The sequence below is a fragment of the Mesocricetus auratus genome, unplaced genomic scaffold (assembly GCF_017639785.1).
Source record: "Mesocricetus auratus isolate SY011 unplaced genomic scaffold, BCM_Maur_2.0 Super-Scaffold_100007, whole genome shotgun sequence".
In the NCBI taxonomy this organism is placed as follows: domain Eukaryota; kingdom Metazoa; phylum Chordata; class Mammalia; order Rodentia; family Cricetidae; genus Mesocricetus; species Mesocricetus auratus.
In genome coordinates, this window is record NW_024429191.1 from 40,038,625 (window position 1) to 40,060,500 (window position 21,876).

Genomic DNA, 21,876 nt, shown 5'->3' on the forward strand with positions numbered 1-21,876 from the left:
TGTGGACAAGCAAGGACATCAAGCAGCTGGCCTGTCCCACATATTTATTGGCAAGAGCAGCATCCAAAAAATATAGAAGAATCTGGGCCCTCAGGATGCAGGAACAGTGAGGGGTTGCTCAAACCAGGGAGACGTTGGGGGTCCAACAAGAAGAGCCATGTAGTCCCACGGGGCTGCCGGTCTTGCCTGGGGATCTGGTCACTGCGGCTGACCGTCCCAGGTCTTCACGGTAAACAGGAACTGGAAAGTAAGCTTTGGTATGTCTGTGCTTACATAGTGGCAGTAACAGCACAGCATGGTCCACACTGTGGTAGCTGAAGGAGGGGCAATGCCTGCTGGGACCTCAAGCAACAATGAGGCTATTCATTTGCCATCCACACATATCTTCTTTGGGGATGTATCTGTTCAAACCCTTCATGCATTTTCATTGGCTGGAGGCTTTCTCACTCTCCAGTTGTAGGAGGCTTTTCACATATTCTAATACCAGTCCTGCATCTGAAATGTTTTGTGAAGATCTTTTTCTCAGCTTGCTTTGAACATTAAACACGGTCATTAGCACTTAGTAAGTGGGTGCTATAATCACTGTCAATATTGCCACAGTTAGTTCATTGCCCCATTATGACACTGTGGCTAGGGGCATGGGCCCTCAGATCAGAACTGCCAATGGCATTTGTCTATCAATTCTTCTTGGTACCCCCAAGCCTGTCACTCAGGTCCCTCCAGCTAGACCTTCTTGAGGAAGCCAACAGCCTCCAGTGGAGCCTAAGGCTATAGTTGTTTATGACACTCATTTATCAGAACCTGTCAGCTGGCCCAGGCTGTTTGCTAGAGCTATTCATGAGAGGGAAGGGAGGTCCTGGAATATTGCCCTCCCTGCCCCTGCCCTTTCTGAGCCACACAGCCACAGTCTTCCCCAGCTTCTAGCCCACACAGGCAGTCTGCCTTAGCTAGGTACCTGCAGCTAGATCTTCTTGCCTCATTCCTGATTCCTTTTTGCCGCAAGAGACCACTGAGGCTCAAAGATGTGACGATTATGGGACCAAGATGTGCTCCAAGCACTTGCACTGGTGGCATCATTCTCATTACCCACTCCTGCCTAGCCATATGGAGACCCACTGTGGGTAAAGACAATTGCTGAACACCTAGCAGGTGCCACACAGCGGACTCTTCCAGAATGGTCACATATCAGTGAAGTTCTTGTCCTTGTGTGATTCTTTGCATGACAAACTAAAAGTAGAGCATTAGAGACCCAGAGCTTGACTACTGGTTCAGGTGGGACCTTTCATGTACAACCTGGTCTCAGAGGGTCCAGGAATGGTGTGGTCACATCTTTGCTGTGATGACAAGAGTCCCCAGAGTCCCAATTTACCCAAGTCCCCTTTCCTTCCCTCTTCTAGTTCATTCTGGGTCTCCATTTCTGCCCCTATCCTAAGTGCTTATGCTGTCCTCCCCTCCCAAAGCTGGCATCACTGTTATCTACACAAATCTCCCAAAAGAAACAGGATGACTACTTGTGTAGAGGGCAGTTTGGTCTTACCTGTCTCTTTTCCCATGCAAAGGATCTTGGCCCTAACCGGCCCTTTCCGGGGTTGTCTTTCTCAGATCTGCTCACACGCGTGAGGAGGAATTGTCTGCACAAAGACAGCCATGGTCGCTGCAAATTCCTGGAGCCACCTAGATGCTGGCTAAACACACCACAGAGAGTCATCCATTACAAGGCCCCTGGGGTTCCTGCCTGATTACTGGAAGCTCAGGTGATGGGGCCTTTGGGTAAATCCCAGTGGGACTTTGGACCTTGGGGGACAGAGTAGACCCACCCTGTTATACTAGCTGTTTTGTGTTACCAAATGTAGGGTGTTTTGTGCCAGGAAAGAGCATAAGTTGGGCAGTGACTTGAGGAATTCTTCCTTAACTAACAGACAGACACCTGCTGTTGTGACCTGCCAGAGACTGAAGAAGCTGTTGGGGCAGCACTGGTTTAGAAACTGTTTGGGTCAAGCCCGAGCCTACAGTTCACCCTGCACAATAAAATAAGGGCAACACTAACATTTGCTTTGATCCCATCTCCTTCCCCATACCCAGTAGACACCATTTGAGTCTGGGGTTTTGAGTCACTAAAAGGCATTGAGTCCCTTGGGTCCAACCTGCCATTGAAGATCTTGGGTTGGCGACTCAGGAAGGTTACACGGAAGTGACAGGATTTGAGCTGTACAGAACAGGCAGGCTTAAAGAATCTATATTTCATCTTTTTATGTTAAAGCACTATTAACATTAATTATATTAATCAGTTATGTTGGTATTTAAATCCTAAATACTTAAAAATATCCTGAAAATATTACATACTTCTTTTTTTTTTGGTTTTTCGAGACAGGGTTTCTCTGTGGCTTTGGAGGCTGTCCTGGAACTAGCTCTTGTAGACCAGGCTGGAATATTACATACTTCTTGTGCAAATATTTGATGGATAAAGTTTAAAGAGAAATCACCAGGATGGGACTTAGGGTTGGTCGGTTATATCTAGTGAGACCTTGTCTTGAAATAAAAGGAGAGCTATTAAGATTTCCAGTGCTGGCTGGGCGTTGGTGGCACACGCCTTTAATCCCAGCACTCGGGAGGCAGAGGCAGGCGGATCTCTGTGAGTTTGAGACCAGCCTGGTCTACAGGGTGAGTTCCAGGACAGCCTCCAAAGCCACAGAGAAACTCTGTCTCGAAAAACCATAAAAAAAAAAAGATATCCAGTGCTGACCTCTGGCCTCCACATATGAGTGCACATGCATGCATGCACACATGTACACACATACACACAGCCGTCACGAATGAGCTGCAGCTTTTTCCTGTTTCTACCAGGCAGCACACCTGCCACAGCCTGTGGGAAACTCTCCTCTGGCTTCAGTGGAGAAGAGACTAGCTGGTGAAAGGGAGAGTCCCCTCATCCACCAAAGAACTCTTGGCTAGTCAGTGAGGTGGCACACACCTTTAATCCCAGTACTTGGGAGACAGAGGTAGGGGAATCTCTGTAAATTCAAGGTCAGTCAGGTCTACATAGTAAGTTCCAGGACAGCCAGGACTCTGTAGAGAGACCCTGTCTTAAAGAAAAAAGAAAAAGGACTTCATGGTTATAACTTTTGTCAGCTATCAACCCCTCTGCCTCTATGGGACCCTCCCTGTTATCACAGTGGCCCTTCTGCTCCTCTGGTACCAGCCCCTCCCTTGAGGTGTGGTTCTACCCTGAGGGGTAAGGACAGCATTTGTTCCTAAAACTGGTCAGTTCTTGGCTCAAGATCCTCAAAACAGCAAATAATCTGAGGCTCAGGACAGCCCTTAGTACAACAAATAAACAGGATCAGGACAGTGTAAATCGGGAGGCCAAGGTAGGCACTGCTCTGAGAGTCCTCTCTGCTATCAACAGATAAATGCCTCAACCCATCGGAGCCCTGGGTCCCAGGAGAAGGAATTCACTTTCCCAGGAGACTCCCGTCAATCCACCCCCACCCCAATCAATCCAGACAAGTTCTTCTCAGAACCTTATGAGTCCAAAGGTCAAACATGTGAACATACTTTCTTCCTGACACAAGGAAGAGCAATTGCACATTGGAAATACGAAGCAGGTGCACAGGTGTTGTCTGAGACCTGGATCCCAGGCAAGAGGAAGGCACAGGTCTTCTGGAAGAGCAGTCAGTGTTCTTAAGTTCTGAGCTATGTCTCCAGCCCCATTCAGACCCTTTTTTGGAGACAGGGTCTCTAGCTCAGGATGGTCTCAAACTTTCTACACAGCAGAAGATGACCTTGAATTTCTCTACCTCTCCAGCACTGGGATTACAGGCATGTGCCACCATACCTGGTGCTGGGGAATTGAACCCAGAGCCTCCTGCATGACAGGCAAGCATTCTACTGAAGTACGACTTAAGCCACTGTACCGGACTCTGCTATCCTTTGTTTCTGAGAGCTGTATGACTCTGCAACCATTCTCACTCTGGCCAGAAGGGGCGCAATTCCCCCGGTCTTCTCCTGAGGGACGGCTGAGGGGGTGCTAAGAGGAAAGGTTATGATTGGTCCACACAAACGGCCCTGAGAGGCACAACTACCGGCAGACTACTCAGGCTCTCTAGACAGTCTCCTGTGCTCCACCATCCCTGGCGTTAAATTAGGGCCCAGGTGATCTTTCTGCCCTTGCTTTCAGTAGTGTGGGCTGGGCTGGTAACACCTCAAGAGATAAAAAGCAGAGGCAGTAGCAAATGGCGATTATACACCAGAAGACAGCAGGAGAGGCAACAAGAGGCAGCGGAACAGCAGTGGCAGTGACGGCTGAGCAGGGGGCAAACTAAGCTGTGAGAGCAACAGGCAGCTGACTATCACCGAATAAAATGGTGGTAGTCTTGGTGATAGTCCCAGTGGAGGTGACAGTGGCCCTGTGAGAAGGCCTGCTAGGTGTTCTGGTTTCCCCTGTGTCCCCAGCTGCCACGACTTCCTAGCAGCAGCTAAGCTGTGGAAGGAGTCAGGCAACTTGGGGGTGTCTGAGAGGGGCAGAAGCAATGATGCCTGCGGATGGGAAAGAAAGACCCGTCCAAGGACTGGCGAGGCTAAAGCGTGAGAATCCAGAAGTCAAGGCTAGCCGGGCGTTGGTGGCACACGCCTTTTATCCCAGCACTCGGGAGGCAGAGTCAGGTGGATCTCTGTGAGTTCGAGGCCAGTCTGGTCTACAAAGTGAGTTCCAGGACAGCCTCCAAAACAGTACCGAGAAACCCTGTCTCCAAAAACAAAAAACAAAAAACAACAACAAAAAAAAAAAGTCAAGGCTATCTTGGCCTATGTCTTGAGATGCTATCTTCCAAGACACAGACACACAGACAGGCAGACAGACACACACACAAAATCATATGTGCACATGGGACAGAGACAAATGGTTGGCTCCAGGTTCCTCTGCTGCATTGTGGCTCAGGTTGGAGGGCAGCCCTGTGCAGGCTGCCCATGTGGTGAAGCTGATGCAGTGCTAATGTACTCTTGCCTTGCCCCTCTTTTCTTGGCTGTGTGACTATGGGCAAGTCACTGGTCTGTTTTTGTTTGTTTTTCTTGAGACAGGGTTTCTTTGTGGCTTTGGAGGCTGTCCTGGAACTATCTCTTGTAGACCAGGCTGCTCTCAAACTCAGAGATCTGCCTGGCTCTGCTTCCCAAGTGCAGGGATTAATGGTGTGCACAACCACTGCCCGACCTTGGTTTTTTTATGAGTTATTTCTTTATTTTTATTTGCATTAGTGTTTTGCTTGCATGTATGTCTGTGTGAGGCTGCCAGATCTTGGAGTTGCAGACTTGTGAGCTACCATGTGGTTGCTAGGAATTGAGCCCCAGTCCTTTGGAAGAGCAGCCAGCACTCTCAACCGCTGAGCCTCCCACCTCTCCAGCCCAACTGGTCTGTTTTTGATGCTTCTCACCAAATCCTGCCAATAAGAACACCCTGGTAGTCCTGGGTTCCAGATAGCAGGAAAACACCCTCATGATACTTGGAGTCATCCTTGATCATGTGGGTTAGGATCTGGCCTCCTCCCTCCCAGCTGTGAGACCTGGCCAGGACACTTGAGTTTTAGTCTCCTCATCTGGGAGAAGAATTTCCAACTATGCCATCTTCACCAACGTGTGAACTTATGAGGCCTGGCATGAGATTGAGTGACAATAAATACTTGTGTTCTGTATCTGAGGCAGGAAGGGCCATGTTGGACATCTTTCGGCCTGGAACTCTTCTTTGATGCAGTCAGAGGGCTCCACACAACCCTGTAAGGACCTGGGTAGTCCAGATCCAAGGACAAGGTGCTACTGTGTTTCTAGAAAGCCATGGAAGAAACTTAGGGAAATCCGTGTGGTTCAGAAGAGCACTGTGAAGCCTTTTAATGAGAGCATGGGCAGAAAAAGACAGGGGAAAGTGTCATGATCTGCCAGACTGGAGTTTGAACAATAGCCTTGCCACTGCAGCAGTCTTGTGTATGTGCAGGTCTTCTTCTTGTTTTCTAGTCTTCTTTGTGTCCATGAAATGCGCACCTCCTTGGGAGGTGTGTGCTCCAAGTGTTCAGTGAGTGTCTTCTGTGCACTGTGGAGGTCAGTAGCCAAGTATGGCACTGCTCCTTACAGCTTGCCTCCTAAGGAGTCCTCATGAGGGATAAGCACACACTAGGGCTGCAAAATGGGGCTTGCTGTTGTACTGGTAGCATCATGCCACATGTAGGAACTCAATATTTCAAAATGGTGGCCATTTAAATACAGAAGGTGAAAATAAAAAATAAAACATATTTAGCAGTAAGTCTTGTGGGATATTTGTACACCATGTGAAGATGTGTGATTGGTGTAATAAAGAACTGAACAGCCAATAGCTAGTCAGGAGAGGACAGGGGATTTCTAGGAGAGAGAGGAAGAGGAAGAGGAGTCTAGGCACATGGATTACACCAGCAGACTTGGAGAGTCGGATATACTGTACCGAGGAAAGGTAAAAGCCACATAACAAAATATAGCGTAATAGGAGCAGGTTAATTTGAGTTACAAGAGCCTAAGCTAAGGCCAAGCTTTCACACTTAATAATAAGTCTCCATGTCATTAATTTTGGGCGGATAGTCCCGAGGAGAAAGCATTACTATGAAGTCTCCCCTGTGGCTCTTCCCATGGCCGAAGGAGAAGGGTGGAAATGTATCAGGAATGCAAGGAGGGCATTCCTGACTGAGGCAACAGCCTTCGCAAAGGCAGGATCAAGAAGGAAAGCTTGGTTGGGAAGCATCTAGAGATGTCAAGAGGGCCAGAGTGTTGGAAATTCCCTACCTAGGGAACAGGAAGTGTCTGGAGCTTGGGCAACCCTTTTTCAGAGAGCTTCCTCTGAAGCATTGTGGAGGGTCTGCAGCAACTAGCACAGCTGGAGAGCAGACAAGGATGGTTTATCCTGTGCAGGACACCCACGCAGCACAGCCACACGAGGTGTGGTCACTAGAAGGAATCCCCCCAGGTCAGGAAGCCCTGGAGGCTCTGCAGATGGCACTGAACATACACACAGCTTGCATGACTGCTGCTCCTGTGCAGCCATGCTACATGCATACAAACACGTGCACTTTGTGGGTATTCAGGCGTGATTGGGGTGTATGGTCAGCACATGGGGACAACACTGCAAGGGCTGCATCTTAGGGAGAAGCTGGCCTTTCAGCTCTGACCACCCCAGTGACACAGCTACCTTGGGACTTCCGCACTACTATTCCCTCTGATGGAAATGGTTACCCTTTCTCTTACCTCAAGTCTTTGCTTCTGTATCACCTGTAGGGAGGCTTTTTCTGAACGCCCTCATTAAAATGACACCCCCACCTCTAGACACAATGTTTCTCTTCTGCTTTTTTGGACAGTTTGTCAACCTGAGATACCCTATCATTTAACTTAGGCCAGAAGTCCATTTCTTCCTGGGAGCAGAATTGTGCCTGTTTTGTTCAGTAATGACCCCACAATGTTAGGCACACAGTATGTGCTCAATGAATGAGGTTGCCACCCCCACTGGGTTTGGACCCCCACTTTCTCCAACCATCACTCCAGGTCCTGCCTACCTCAAACATCCACATGCTAACACAGGCTGAACCCTTCCCATCCTAAGCCTCAGTTTCCCTTAGTTTGCAGAGGGGGGCTGTAAAAGGCAGCCCATTGGGAGCTGGGTCCAATGCTCTGGTCAGTTTCTAATTGGTCATATACTTCCCCAGCTTAACTGTTCTTAGAGACAGGAGTGCAACAGATGCTGTTGCCAGAGGTGGCCAGAGAGAAAAAAACCTAGTGGCCTTCCATCATGCCCCTTACTCCAGCAACTGACTGGCTTGGAGGTGCATCCTAGCCTGGCTTCATGAGCAACTCCACTCCCAGGACTGGCTTTGCTGTTCTTCCAAGGATGGTCTCTTACTTCTCTGCCTGGCTACTAGTCCATGAAGGTCACCTTCCTTGACCCCACCCAGGTGAAGTAGGGCCTCCTCTTAGGACTCTTGCATCTATTTATAGCACTCCACATGGAGTTTGTGATTCCTGGGCTGTTTGTCAAGTTGTCTGACTAACCCATTAAACTCCTCCTGTTTGAGGACCTTGTCTGAGTCACCCTGGTGCCTGGCAGGCTGGCACGGGACTAGAATCACTTTACCCATGTCTGTGGCATGCTTTTCTACTTCCTCTGCTCATTCCTCAAATAGTTCTTAGGCACCTACTATGTGCGTGGCTCTGGGCTAAGCCTTGGGGTACGGCAGGGGATGAGACAGTCAGGATTCCTAATGGGGAATTCCTAATGGGGGGAGGCGGGTGGCACGGGAGGAGGGGTGCGGTAGAAACCAAGTATGCAAGCAAGGCATTGGTGCCCTGAGTGCTGGCCAGAGAGCTAAGACTCACTCAGGCTCCGACTGATTCCTTGACCTTGCGCTTCTTGCCCTCACTACGCCTGGCTTTCCATCCGATCCCAGAGACTCCCGGTTAGTGTGAGGACAGAGGCTCAGCGACCGACGGCCGAGATGGAACCCCACTCAAGGTTGGCCAAAGGTATTTCGATGTTTGGAATGACACCTTTTTATCTGAGACTACCCCTAGCCCTCGGAATAGAGCGGCTACAATGTTACAACCAAAAAGTTACTTTGTTACTAGGGACCACCAGGTTAGCCGCTGAATTCCGGTGCTCCTTAAGAGCCGGCGTGTCAGGTGCTCGTGCGCGCTTGGCAAGGCGCAGTGAACTCTTTCCCACAGTTGGTCAACACTCACCCGGCACGCGCCGCCGCGGGATCTCGTTTTCCCTGCTGCCCTAGAAGGCAGGCCCGAGGTCGCTGCTCTCTACAGGGGAGCACATGAAAGCTCACCCTCGGAACGGCGCAGTCACTTAGGAGTCCAGTCTCATTCAAGGAGCAATTTTAACTCCACTAGCCGCTTCGGTCCGGCCCGATCATCCTTGAGAGCTTGAGATTTTCCAGATTACGACCCGCACACGCTGTGCCGTAGAGGGGCACAGGCTAGGGTACCCAGGACCACGCCAGTACCATACTTCGAATGGGTAGGGCTGTCATCTTGATAGGCAAGAGGGCGGAGCCGGACCCGACTAAGGGAAAGCAGAGTTGGATTCCGGCTCCCGGAGGGTGGGGCTTGTGCGTGACAGTCCGGTCGGCGTCTGATAGGCAAGGGCCTTTTCAGGCAGGCCAATCAGCGCGAGGGGCGGGGTCTGCGTGGCGCCGTCGGCCGGCGTCCGCCGCTGCCCAGTGTGGCTGTGGCGCCGCCCGCCTCGGACGCTTGCTACCGTCGCCTCTCCGCTCCCCATCGCCTGTCGTCCGCCGCCTGCCGCCAGCAGCCATGAGCGCGCCCGGCCTCGGTGTAGACTGCTGTCCTCTAGATTAGTGCTCTCCGCTGCGACCGTCCACAGCATGGAGTCGCCCGCCGCGAGCCCGCCAGCCAGCTTGCCTCAGACCAAAGGTAGGCGCTCCCGCCCTACCGCGCGGCCCGAGCTACACTTAGTTCGAGCCCATCCGGGACACTGGACTCCCTTCCGGGCCGGGCATAGGCAATGGGACTCCAGTCCAGGACTGGGTCCAGCTCAAGCCCGGGACCTCACGGGACCTCACTGGAATCCGGATCTTAGGCTGTGGACTGCACCCAGGCAGGACCTCGTTCTTCTTACCCCGCTCCAAGTTTGGAGCGTAACCGTGAGCTCCTCGTTTAGGCTTCCGGGCTGCATCCTGAACTCAGCCGGGATTTCACTGATACCCTGCTAGAGGGTCCTAGGGATGCACCAGCCCCCTCAGGCCAGGCTCCTGGATTGTGTCCAGGCTGCAATTTACTCTCCTCTGGGCCCCAGGGCTGTGTTCTCAATGCCGGAAATCTGCCTAGTCTTGAACTCAGAACTCCTCCTCTCCTCCAGCTTCATCCATCCTTGGGAGCCCTCCTTGGCCCATGCCTTGCTGGCCTGCACACTGGCCGTCTGCACTCCTCCCTGGGGCTGTCTCTGTAGAACTTCCTGGCGGCTCCACTTCGCTCCTCAGCCCATGCTGCCTGCTGCTCGTTGACTCGGTTGCAGTCTTAGGAGTCGACCTCTTCCTGCGCTTACTGTTTCTTGGTCTGTTGCCTTCAGACCCGCTGTTTGGTACTTGGGCTTGCTGCTGGGTCAGGGGCTAACTGTACAAGGCTGGGGCTTGTCTTCTCCAAGTAACTAACCGGCTTTCTTGGAAATTTCTGTGAGGTGGCAGTGTGCTGCGTGGGCTGCAGCAGCAGCATTTGTCATGGGAAGTGAGGGGGACAAGACTTGGAGGGCAAGAGTGTTTCTTTTTTTCTTTCTTTTTTTTTCCAGGAAGAGAGGAACATGTTTTTGACATGTCAGAGACTAAGTAGGTTGGGTTGCAGACAAGAGTTCCAAACTGGACCTCCAGCTGTGAATGGGTTGGTCCTCTGCATTCTGAACCTGCCACTGCCTCACCTGGCCATTCTCTTGACACATCTAGGCCTTATTAATGAAATGGATACCAGGGGTGTGATGGGAGATTGAATGTAGGATGGTTTGAAGCAATCATGGTCGCCATGACCAAGAACCCCGGGTAGCACCAGGCACATAGTAGGTACACGGGGTGGGGGCTGGGGGGAGTTGACTGTTTCCAACTTTTCCTGCTGGAAAGGCTCAGCCCTGTGGGGTCAGGGCCCAGCTTTGGATTGCAGCTGCAGAGCAGAGATGACAGGAATGGCGGGCACTTAGAGGATGCTGGGGGCAGTAGTAGCCTTTTCTCCTTCTGACCTAGGAAACCTCGACCTCAGGAGTCCTGGTCCTGGGCAGGCTGTCCTGGGCAGGCGGGGGCCTTTCCAGTCCCCTGCAGCTGGCTTCCATGGCTGTGCAGGAGCCCAGTGGGCGGGGTAATTGCGTCTTACATAAGTGGGAGGCCAGATCCCTGACCATTGCCCAACTTCTCTGAGTAACTAGGGAGGCACTTGTTGGGGGAGGAGGCTGGGGAGGGACTTGCATGCAGACCTCGTGGAACTTGAGAACCAGGAAATTAGATGCTGCTCCAGTCAGGAAGGGTTGGAAGCAGTGTTTGTTTTAGAGGCATTTCAGCTCTTCCAGGCAAGAGATGCTGCATTAAAATAAAAGTTGCAGTTGTAGATTACAGGGGAGAGAGATTGTGGGTGACATAGCAAAGCATTGACCGGGGATACTGTCGACCCTCATGGTGACTTGAGGCTTGGCACTGGACTCTCTGGGCCTTTCTTCTGAGAGGGACAGTATAAATTTGCAGATTGTAGGTTAGGTAACATGATATTGGGTGGGTTGTGTGCAAGTTAGACTCTCTCCAAGGCCCAGGGTCCCTGTAGCCTTTTAGGGAGTCTGGAGACATCTGTGTTGGTGGAGTGACAATATCCATCCACCAACACTCTTGAGTTGTCACTTACCAAGCCTTTTGTGCTATACCACGTGCTAAACATTGCCCTGTTTATTCCTCATAGTCCCATTTGCCCATTAATAGACACTCAGGGACACTAAACATTTACAGAGGCTACACAGCTGTGGTGGACAGAGCCTGGCTACAGCAGGACTATAAGCTGATCTCCCCAGTGCTCCCTCCATCTCATTCCTAGATGAGGTGCTTAGGGGAGCAGTGGGACACGGTCATTCTGACCATCACCCCCATGTCCAGTGGACCTGGAGGCCTGCTGAAGCCGAGGGCCACCTATCGTGCATGCAGTTTTTAACAGTGGATGCTTCCACCAGTGTGACCCTGCAGTAGATGCAAAGGTGCAGGTGCAGGCCCTGGTGAGTCTGCACCAGTGTGGACTGCAGGGACTCTTTTCCACCTTTGCAGAAGACTCAAGATAAAATTTTCCTTAACTTACACATGCATGCCGCAGCATGGATGTCAAAATACACTTTGTGGGAGTCAGTTCTTTCATTCAGCCATGTGGATCAACCTTCCGCCATGTGGGTTTCGGGCATAGCACTTAGGTCATCAGGCTTGTAGTAAGTACCCTTACCTGCAGAGCCGTCCTGCCAGCCTGTTTGCTGAGGACTTTGAACAGAGCAGGGAGTGGTAGCACCTGACCTTTGACAGGGAATTTTATCTGTGAGCTTCCCACTGGACATTTGGCAGCCTGTCCTTTGTGCCCAAGCCTGGGAAGTTCTCTCCAAATGTGAGTGGCGCGTAGCCCCTCAGCTTTGATGACTCCCCCTGCCACTTTGCTCATTAGTGGGCCACTGGCTGCAGTCAAGAGGCCAAGGGCACCTGTGCTCAGGGTGGTCTGGGTCTTCATGTCCTATTTGTCATTGGGGAACACTGTATATATTGTTGGGGATGGCCTTTGGCACTCTGTGGGGGGTGTTATCTCTGTAGTTTATTGGTGGCTGGTGCCTCTGGCAGCCCAGTAAGGCTACAGGAGCACTGAATGTCTTGTCCTGCCATGCCTGCTATGTTATAGCTTTCCTCCTGTCCTGGGAGTTGGAAAGACTAGAGGGTGGCACCTTGGGGACTTCCCCGAGTCCTAGTGTGACGCACAGGAAACTCTCTATCAGCCAGCCTGTGGCTCAGGGCCTGAAGGCAGTAAAGTTCCCAGTCAGCCTGTGTGGGGAGAGGCAGCCAGGCTTCCGGTGGGTGAGTCAGCAGGCGCTGGATGCTGACTCACCACAGGCATGCCAGTCACTGCCTATAGCTTAAAGGGGCAATGCTTGGCAGGCAGTGGTGGGGGCTTACATACCTGACCCTGTAGGCTGCCCTTGGTCCTGAACTGGACACACAGGTGGTCTGTTCTAGAGCTGGGCTGGGATACTGGGCGGGCCCTCCTGTCCTGTCCAGGAACTTCCTCTTGCTCACCACAGAGGAGTAGGTGGCAGCTGTTGTTGACTGCCCCTGGCCCAGGGAACAGGGCCTGGGGAAAGGCAGGAGCAGTGACCTTGCAGGGTCAGCCAGACTGAACTGTTTGGGGTCAGATCCCCACTCTGCCCATTTTGAATGTGACATTGAACAAATTGCTTCTTCTAGTTCATTCTCAGTACTTTGTATAGGTTTCAGTCCCATGGGTATGGCCCATCTTTCAGAGAAGCAGCTTTTTGGTCGTCCCCCCCAGCAAAATGAAGGTGCAAGCCCTGCTTGTATGGATGCAGATAGCCTTACCCAGTGGCCAGGTGTCAGGTTCTGGTTATTGCAGCTATGGTATAATGGGCCTAGGATCCAGTCCTGACCCCATTACTTCCTCACCTGGGCAAATGGCATGTCCTTTTTGCCCCTCAGTCCTCTTCTATTCAGTGAGAGGAAGCATCTCACCCCGCAGGGTGGTAGTAAAGATGGGAGATAGTGTTTCCAAACAAATGGCATCTGTTATTATTTAATTGATGGGATTGTGGCTGCTTTTCATTAGAGGCAAATAAATAGCCTCTGATGATGTACTCATAGGATCTGTGACACAAGACTTCTCTGGTTAGAGAACTAGAGCTTGCTACACTCTAGGAAAGTGGTTCTCCACCTTCCTAATGCTTCAGTCTTCAAATACAGTTCCTCATGATGTGGTGACCCCCCAACCATAAAATTATTTTCATTGCTATTTCATAGCTGCAATTCTACTATTGTTATGAATCATATTGTAAATATCTGTGTTTTCTGATTGCCTTAGGCAACCTCATGAAAGGGTCTTTTGATCCCTGAAGGTTGCGAACCACTGTTCTAGGATCTCCTCTGCCTCCTGGAGTACAGCTGTAGGCTCCTCTTGCTGCCCAGGCACCCTGAGGAAATGAAGAAGGGATTACAGACTGAGGTGGTCGGGCCTTTCTGCAGATCTGTCCCTGTCCTTCAGTTTAGTTGTTCAGTGGCATTGAAAGCAGGAGTGAGGGAAGCGTGGGAGGTGGAGGTAAGCACTCTACCAATTGAGCTATATCCCCAGCCCCTTCAGTTGTTTTAAAAATTTGAGTTTACTAGCATTCAGTTGGTGGAGGCAAGAGGATCAGAAGTTCAGTGTTGCAGCTAGGCATGCTGGTGAACACACACACACACACACACACACACACACCCCTCAGCACTTAGGAGTCAGAGACCATAGTAGGACCCTGACTCAAAAAGAAAAATTGGATGTTATTCTCAGCTGTATAGTATAGAGTGAGTTCTTACACGAGAGTGTTTCAAAATATATAAATAAAATTGAACTTTGGTGTGCCCGAGATGTGTTTAGCTCTCTGTCCTACTGAGCCCAGGCCCCAGGCTGCATACCCACAGATGCAGGGCAGCCTGGTCTACAGGGCAGCACTGATGAGAATGGGAGGCAGCCTGAGTTAGCTGACTAGGATTTCAATGCCTCTTCACTTTGGCTTTGGCTTCGTTTGTACTGGACCTCAGTGGAAGGGAAGTTCTGCGTGCTGGTTGATGGAGGTGCTGGTTTAGGCAGCTCAGAGTCTATGTGGGTGAGTCTTTCTCTGGCTGCCCTAACTTGTGTGGTGCCCACCTGTGTGGCTACATGAACAACCTTGGCATCTGTCACCTGCATCATTGCAGATGTCACCAAGTTCAGAAGCTTGTCTTGAGTCAGCAAGTGTGCAATGACAGGCCAGGCTTCTTGGGGACGGGGCCTCAAAAGATCCTGGGTATTAGCAGCAAGATTGGGCATAATCAAGAGTAGGTTGTGTCTGGGGGAGCCAAGGGCCGGTACTCGGCCTGGCACACGATGACTCACTGAATTGCCATGGGAGTGGGAGTGTGGGGGCTGCCAGGCATCATTTCTAGCCAAAGGGAAATGGGCATTTTTGGCAGCCCCCAGGATAGAGGGTCTCACCCAGTGAGGTGTGGTCAGAGGAGAAGGACTCTTGCTCGTGTTGACCTGTGAAGCCAATACTGGGCCCTGGCATTGGTAGGGCCTGTGCCCTTGGCAGCAATAGGCTCTTCCCTTTCCTATCTGTGCTTGGCCCTGCTGCCATGCCCCGAGGCTCCGGCTCACTCGTTCTATGGCAACCCCAACCAGTATCAGGTTCTCAGCTGACCTCCAAGCACTTGAAGCTAGCACATTTTAGCTACCAAGGGGAAGCTGCTACCAAAAAGTCCATTTCTTTTTGGACGTCAGTTTTCCCTGTTCAGTTGTGGGTGGCCTTGTTTCTTGTCTAGAAGACTGCTGGATGGAGATGGCCAGCTGAGAGGGAAGATGGGACGTCTTGCCCCTGACAGACACTTAAGCAGCAGCATTAGCTCCCAATTTGGTTGTCCTAGAAACCAGATGACATATTAAGCACTGGTGGTAGGGGTGGGGAAAGTAAACAAGGCAAAAATGTCACTTTTATCATTGAGAATGATGGGGTGGGGCTTACTGTCTTAGGGTGCAGGGCTCTCCAAGTGGCATGCTCTCAGGTTATCCCTGCTGATGGTTGGATGTTAGAGCAAGCCAGCCTGTTCGGGGTCATATCCACACCCCACCAGATGCTCTCAATGCCCTCTGTCAAGCCATCTCTCCTCTTGCCTGACTTGTACAGTGGATCAGTGAAAAACTGTCCCTCATGGAGCTATGGAGAAGGGGATGTAACGCGGATGGTGGTCTCAGGTAGCTTCCCCTTATCTTCTGTTGGGCACTACTGGGTCTTCCAGTCCTTTCCACATCATGCTGAGGCTCTGGTGCCCAGAGAGGCGTAATCATTTATCTAAGAGTGCATAGCAAGGGGCTGGAGAAATGGCTCAGAGGTTAAGAGTGCTGGCTGCTCTTCAAGAGGTCCTGAGTTCAATCCCCAGCACCCATATGGTGGTTCACAGCCATCCGTAATGAGATCTGGTGCCCTCTTCTGGCCTTCACGTGCACATGCAGGCAGAATGCTGTATACACAAACAAACAAATAAATAAAATCTTAAAAAAAAAAAAAAGAGTGCATGGCAGCATGACAGTCGAACCCAGCCAAGTGGCTCCAGAATTGCTTGTCTGGGAAAGTATCTGTGAGAAGTAGCAGTAGAAGCCAAGAGGACTCAGGCACTGCAAGGGACCAAGTTGCAGCCATCAGCTGGAAGGGCCAGGTACTAGACTAGATGGGGTGGAAGGGCAGAGAGAATAGTATATGCAAAGGGAATAAGGTGGCGAGCAAGGTGGTTCCTTCAGGGAGGTGTGAGGGGGACGGTGGTGCAAGTGGAGGAGATGGGGCCGGAATTTCTCACTATCTGTGGGTGCTTCGATATCAGTGGTAGAATTCTCAGGTTAGTGGCTGAATCCCTCTCAGCCTCAGTTTCTTCACTTCTTGCCTGAGGAGCCACTATGAGGTTGGAGTGAGCTATGTGAGCCTGGGACTAGGCTGGCCTGCACAAAGGACCCTGCAATCCAGGCGGGCTTGTGGTTTGCTCATGGTGGCCAAGAGCCTCTGTTTGTTGTGGCGACAGTCACCACCTTGGGCCACACCTGGGTAGCCTCAGGCTGCCTGACCATTTGGGCCCAGCCCTGACATTGGCATTGGATGGTGCCAGCAGTGTCTGGTGGCTTGAGGCTTGTTTCTGGGCTGTCTCCATGGTGGCCTTGCCCATTCCCTCTGACAGCTGGCATAGCTGCATCAGTAGCTCAGGTCACTGCAAACATAGGCTGTTGGTTCTGTAGGGTAGTTGGCTGTGTGCTGCCCAGCCTGAGAAGACGAGAGAAACCTATCACTATACCCAACTGCAGGTGTGGGCATGACCTTGACAGATGGGACAGTTGAGGTCTGGGAAAGGGCACATCTTAGAACACCTCCAAATCCACTGCAGGAGACACAGAAGAGCAGAAAGTGCAGGTATTGTGGGCAGGTAGCACTATGAGCTCCACTTTGGCAGGTTTGCCCTGGCTGTGGCTCAGGCTGTGGCTCTAGATGTTCCAAGCAGAGTTGTGCATTTTGTTACAGAACACTTTATATTTTGGTTGCAAAGGGCCTCATATCAGGAATGAAACTAGATAGTACAGGCCAAAGTGCAGAGAGATAACTTGTACACAGGCCAATCTAGGTACACAGTTTTTGCAGCTGCCTAACTCCAACCTTAGCACGTGTAGCCAGAGGTTGTACCTGGCAAAGACTTGAACCCACAGGTGCATGAGACCCAGGGCCTGTCCCCCCAGTATAGGGAGAACCTCCTCAGAAGGGTCTGCAGTGAGCCCAGCTGCCCATCAGGGTCTCCTGTCAGTACTTTTGAGACTCACTCTGAGTTGGCCTGAACACACAGGCCTTACTGCCCGAGTCACATCCCAAGCTGTTGATTGTGTGTGGCTATGGCTGGATCTGCCAGAATCTGGATTAGACATGGTTTCAGGGACTGGGGTCTCCTGGGCAGGTGGTGGCAGGTATGGCAGACAGTTCCTGGCTGTAGGGCTAGGTAGCCAGAGTGAGCTGGTGGCAGTTTGCAGGAAGCTTCTGCGAAGGGCAGGCATTTGATCGGTGCTTTTCCATCCCGTGTGGCATTGAGCCTTGTTGAACCTTACTTTCTTATCCTGCTTTTCCCCGGAGTTTTCTCCCCGTTTGGGGATCAGTGCCTCTGTTGTCTGGAGAAGCTGTGGCTGAGAGAGTCAGTTCATGCTGCCAGTGATGGGTGCTGAGCCCTGTGGCCCTAGAAGTGAGAGAGATCCTGGGGTAGCCCATTCAAGTTGTGCACCAGGCTAAGCCCCCATCGCTCCCATGGGTGTCTGTTCTGCTGTGACCTGTGAGGGGACTGAGGCTCAGGGAGTGGAAGTACAGTGAGTAGGGACCTGAACGGAGCTCAGGCTGTCACTCCCTCACCAAGGTTGACCTTAGTGGAAAGATGGGTGCCGAGCGGCAAGGGCTGCTGCTGTAAAGTGTCGTGGAGTAGGCAGCTTCTGCAGTGGGAATCTGCGAGGAGGGTGGGCAGTTCCCATGGGCCATGCAGAAAGGCTCTACCTGCTTTCTTTCAAGCCTCTCTTTGGCTTAGAGGTGGCATCTTCTGTGCCTCATTTGACTGCCCTTTTTGTACCCATTTCCTCTATCACAAGGGTACCAGTTGTCCTGGAAGAGCACTTTCTTCCACGGCAGGCGTACAGTGCTAGGTTTCATCTCCTGCATGCATGTGTGTATGCACAGGCACACACACTAACACACTCACCAGGCCTGTCACACTGGGTTAGGGCCAACCCCAATGACTTCATTTTGATTTAATTAACTCTGCTAAAAAAAAAAAAAACCTAATCTCCAAATAAGGCCACATTCTTGGGTACTGGGTCGAGACTTCAACATATAAGTTTTCAAAGAAACAGCTCAGCCCATAAGAGACCTAGGACATGAGCTTTTGTGTGGTTGGGAACATTGGTACTGGGCAGACTACATTCCATTCCTGGTGGTAAGAGGCCTGGAAACTCATGCATAGCTGAGCATTTGAGTGTGTCTGTCTTATAGGCACAGCTGTCTGGTGCCTCCCAGCTGCAGGGCGGTTCCTAGGAGGGTGGGGCTTGGCTTTGCCACTGTGGTGGGGAGAAGGCCTGAGTCTGTTCCCAAGTCTGAGAGAGACCATGCTCTGCATTCCTCAAGGCCCTGAGGCTCCTCTTGGCACTGATCACACGGACTCTCTGATATCTATGTCTGGAGGGGCAGATAGTGAGGACCAGGAGCCCGAGTCACTTCTGTCCCCAGCTTTTCCCAGGCCAGGACTAAGAGTTGACCAGATCCCTGTCTTCTCTCCACTTCAGGAAAATCCAAAAGGAAAAAGGATTTACGGATAACCTGTGTGTCTAAGCCACCTGCGCCCAACCCCACGTGAGTATGCCTTCAGTTTCTCACCTGTTCAGACTTGGAGAGCCTTCCTGAAGGAGGCCAAGAGTGTAAGAAGCAGGGACACAGGGGTCAGAGGTAGCTGAGAGAGCTGTTTCTCTCATCCTGTTCTTGGTGGCTCCAATGGAGACTCAGGAGCACTGGCTGTTTGTTCCATGCCTTCCCAGTCCTTATCCTGGGGACTCTGTCAGGGCTGCCTGGCAATACGGTTACACTTAATTTCAATAATCAATGAAATGAGGTGTCTGTGTAAGCTGCCCCAATGACCAGGATACTTTTCCCCCTCACACCCCTTATTGTTTCCTGTCCTAGAGAAGCTTATGGATCTGCTTTCTCTACAGACCACCCCGGAACCTGGACTCCCGGGCCTTCATCACCATCGGAGACAGAGTAGGTGGAGACTGGACCCTGGGAGGCCTCCTACTTCATTCCACAGGGCCTTTGAGAGGTGGTTATGGTGGTAGACAGAGCTGGGCTCTGGGGAAGAGCTTCTTTCCCATTTTGCTGGTTGTGGCCCTGGGCCACCTGCCCTTAGACCTCCTATCTGGGAGAAGTACATTCCACCTGATTTATAAGGCCATGGGGAGCCCAGAACTGCCTACCTCAGAAGGTGGGCTATGAATCTCCTACTGGAGATCACCAGGAGACAGCATGTTAGACATGCAGGCTCCCGGGACCTCAGACCTCAGGTCAGACTCTAGACTCTATATTGTACATGCCTCTGAGTGCCTAGGAAGACTGCCTGCCATTGAGAAGCCTGACCTGGGGATACGTACCAGGGCAAAGCATACTGGGAGCCTCTTTTTGGCAGATCCTACCAACTCAGCCCCTGTCACTGCCCGGTGTCCTGTTAGTCTGATTGCATAATCCCACGTATCTTATTCAGGGGAGGGAACTCTCATAAAGGTTCAGTAGATGATTGATTAATGTCCCTCTCTGCTGAGATGTGTGTGAAAGTGGGAAGGACTTCTCTCAAAGTCTCTTAAGTTTTTAGTTTTGAATCCATTTTATAGAGATCAGCAGCAGGCTTAGATTGGCTAAGTGATTTCTACAGGGTCACACAGCATAACATATAGCTCCTTCAAGCTCAGAGCTGATTGGCCTGTCCTCTGCTCCTTTTCCTGGGTGAGGGAGAAGAGCCAGTCTCTTGATGATCGTTAATCACCTCTCCTTTTCACCTCTTAAGAACTTCGAGGTGGAGGCTGATGACTTGGTGACCATCTCAGAACTGGGTCGCGGCGCCTATGGGGTGGTGGAGAAGGTGCGGCATGCTCAGAGTGGCACCATCATGGCTGTGAAGGTAAGCAGGGCTAACCCTACCAGGAGTGGCATGGACTGAGCTGCAGGTTGACTGCCTGCCGTGTGGTCCTGTCCCTCACGGTCGGCACCAGCACTGAGGCAGAGCTTTTCAGACCAGGCCAGGCCATGGATTTCCCAAGACCCTGGCCCTCACGTACTGGGTAGGGGTGTGACCTACACATGGCCCTGGCATGCATCTCTCCTGCAGCGAATCCGGGCCACCGTGAACTCACAAGAGCAGAAACGCCTGCTTATGGACCTGGACATCAACATGCGCACGGTCGACTGCTTCTACACTGTCACCTTCTATGGTGCCCTCTTCAGAGAGGTAGGCTCTGTCTCTGCCCATCTCTTGCCAACTACTGCTGCCGTGCCACTCCTATTGCGTGCATTTGCTGGGACCTTGGATAGAGAAGAGCCACACGAGTTCCCTGCCACCTGAGGCAGCTGGGATCTTGAGAGACAGGCTTGGGAGCCAAGCTTCCATGTTCCTGGCCAACTCTGTGCCTCAGTTTCCTCGGCTGAAGATGAAGCAGGTGTCTGAGCAGGTCTCTTCAGGTTGTGGTCAGGGGCCTTGTCTGGGACCTGGCACACAGTAGCAGCTGAGATTTCTATTTGTGGCTGTTTGCTTTCTGCTAGCACCTGGGTGGGCATGCAGGGTTAGCCCAAAGGGGAAGCGCTGTGGAGAGGTAAGTGTCTGGGCTAGGTTCTAGATGCCGAGGGCTGGCTGTGTGTCGGGGTAGAGGACTGGAGGGTGATGCCGTGTATGAGCAATAGGATCAAGAGCATAGAGCTGTCCCCTAAGCCAGTGTTGGGAACAGTGTGAGGTTAGCCCCAGAGTCAGGATGGAGCAGGGACTTCCCATGATGACCTGCCATCTTGGAGCTCTTGAGTGGTCTGTGATGTTTCTTTGCCCTGGCTTTCCTCTGGAACTCTCTCAAGTCTCAGGGGTGGCTCAGACCCCACTTCGTTCTTCTCATGTGGTGGGCTGAGCACCCTGTGCAAGTGTCAGCCAGCTCTGTGCTGAGGTAGTCCTGGGCTGAGCCACCTCCCCTGGAGGCCATCCCAAGGCTATGCAGGTTTGCTGGGGACAGGAGAGGTCATTTGCCAGTGATGATATTTGGTTCTTGTGGCTTTGTGTCCTTACTTGAAAGTCCCAGGACACACTAGACTCCTGCTTCCCTGGGAACACTGTGACACTGGTGGAGAAGGGTGTCATGAACTGCATGGTGAGGGGACAGGAAGGTAAATCTGAAAGTCAGGCAGGGATGGTAGGGGCCTCAGGAACATCTGAGATCCGTGTGGGAGTGGGGGGTTCATCATGTCCCTTTCTAGGAGACTGCACCTGATGCTCAAGGCCAGGCTGTTCAGGGCTGGGGGCCATTGGGAGCCCGTAAGTTGTCCAGGGCTGGGTAGCATTGGTGGATCAGCTAAGCACTGTCCGTTCTCTTAGGGGGATGTGTGGATCTGCATGGAACTCATGGACACTTCCCTGGACAAGTTCTACCGGAAGGTGCTGGAGAAGAACATGACAATTCCGGAGGATATCCTGGGCGAGATTGCTGTGTCTGTAAGTGGCATGGCTCTCTGCAGCATGCACAGAACCTGCTGGTGACTGAGTCTTGGCAGAGCAACTGTCCCCTGCCTGCAGGCTCAGCACTTCTGAAGCCTTGGAGCATTACCTTACTGGAGAGGCCCCAGGCTGGGGCTCTTTAGGCTTGGCCACTCCCTGCCTTCAAGTCCATGAATGCAGCTCTCAGGTTCCTGCCCATTTTGAAGAAAGGAGCTTAGGACTGCCTCATACTGAGACACCCCATGGTAGCTCTCAGAGGTCCAGGCTGTGTTAGGGAAATGTTTGCTTTATGAGTCTACTGTATTTTAGAGGAGTG

General features: G+C 51.7%; 1 protein-coding gene and 1 long non-coding RNA gene across 5 annotated transcripts in view; one reads left to right on the top strand and one right to left on the bottom strand.

Annotated features, from left to right (window-relative positions):
* Positions 1-9,184, bottom strand: LOC110340459. Of its 3 annotated transcripts, none has more exons than XR_005878241.1 (3): positions 8,740-9,184; positions 1,538-1,685; positions 1-495 (listed from the first exon to the last, which is right to left on the bottom strand). It is a non-coding gene; the product is annotated as an uncharacterized LOC110340459 (long non-coding RNA). The 3 variants fall into 3 exon arrangements; XR_005878243.1 differs by having other exon boundaries at positions 1-530; XR_005878242.1 differs by lacking the exon at positions 8,740-9,184 and adding an exon at positions 8,377-8,465.
* Positions 8,419-21,876, top strand: part of Map2k3 (mitogen-activated protein kinase kinase 3) — a 21,036-nt gene continuing 7,578 nt past the window's right edge. Inside the window, exons 1-6 of one of the 2 annotated variants that reach the window (XM_040748789.1) lie at positions 8,419-8,523; positions 18,607-18,673; positions 19,030-19,078; positions 19,875-19,988; positions 20,196-20,315; positions 21,441-21,557. In XM_040748789.1, the coding sequence (XP_040604723.1) occupies positions 8,496-8,523; positions 18,607-18,673; positions 19,030-19,078; positions 19,875-19,988; positions 20,196-20,315; positions 21,441-21,557 (495 nt within the window). In that variant the 5' untranslated portion in view covers positions 8,419-8,495. Of the gene's footprint in view, positions 8,524-9,250; positions 9,439-18,606; positions 18,674-19,029; positions 19,079-19,874; positions 19,989-20,195; positions 20,316-21,440; positions 21,558-21,876 lie in introns of those variants that run through there. The other variant, XM_040748788.1, reaches the window with a different exon arrangement.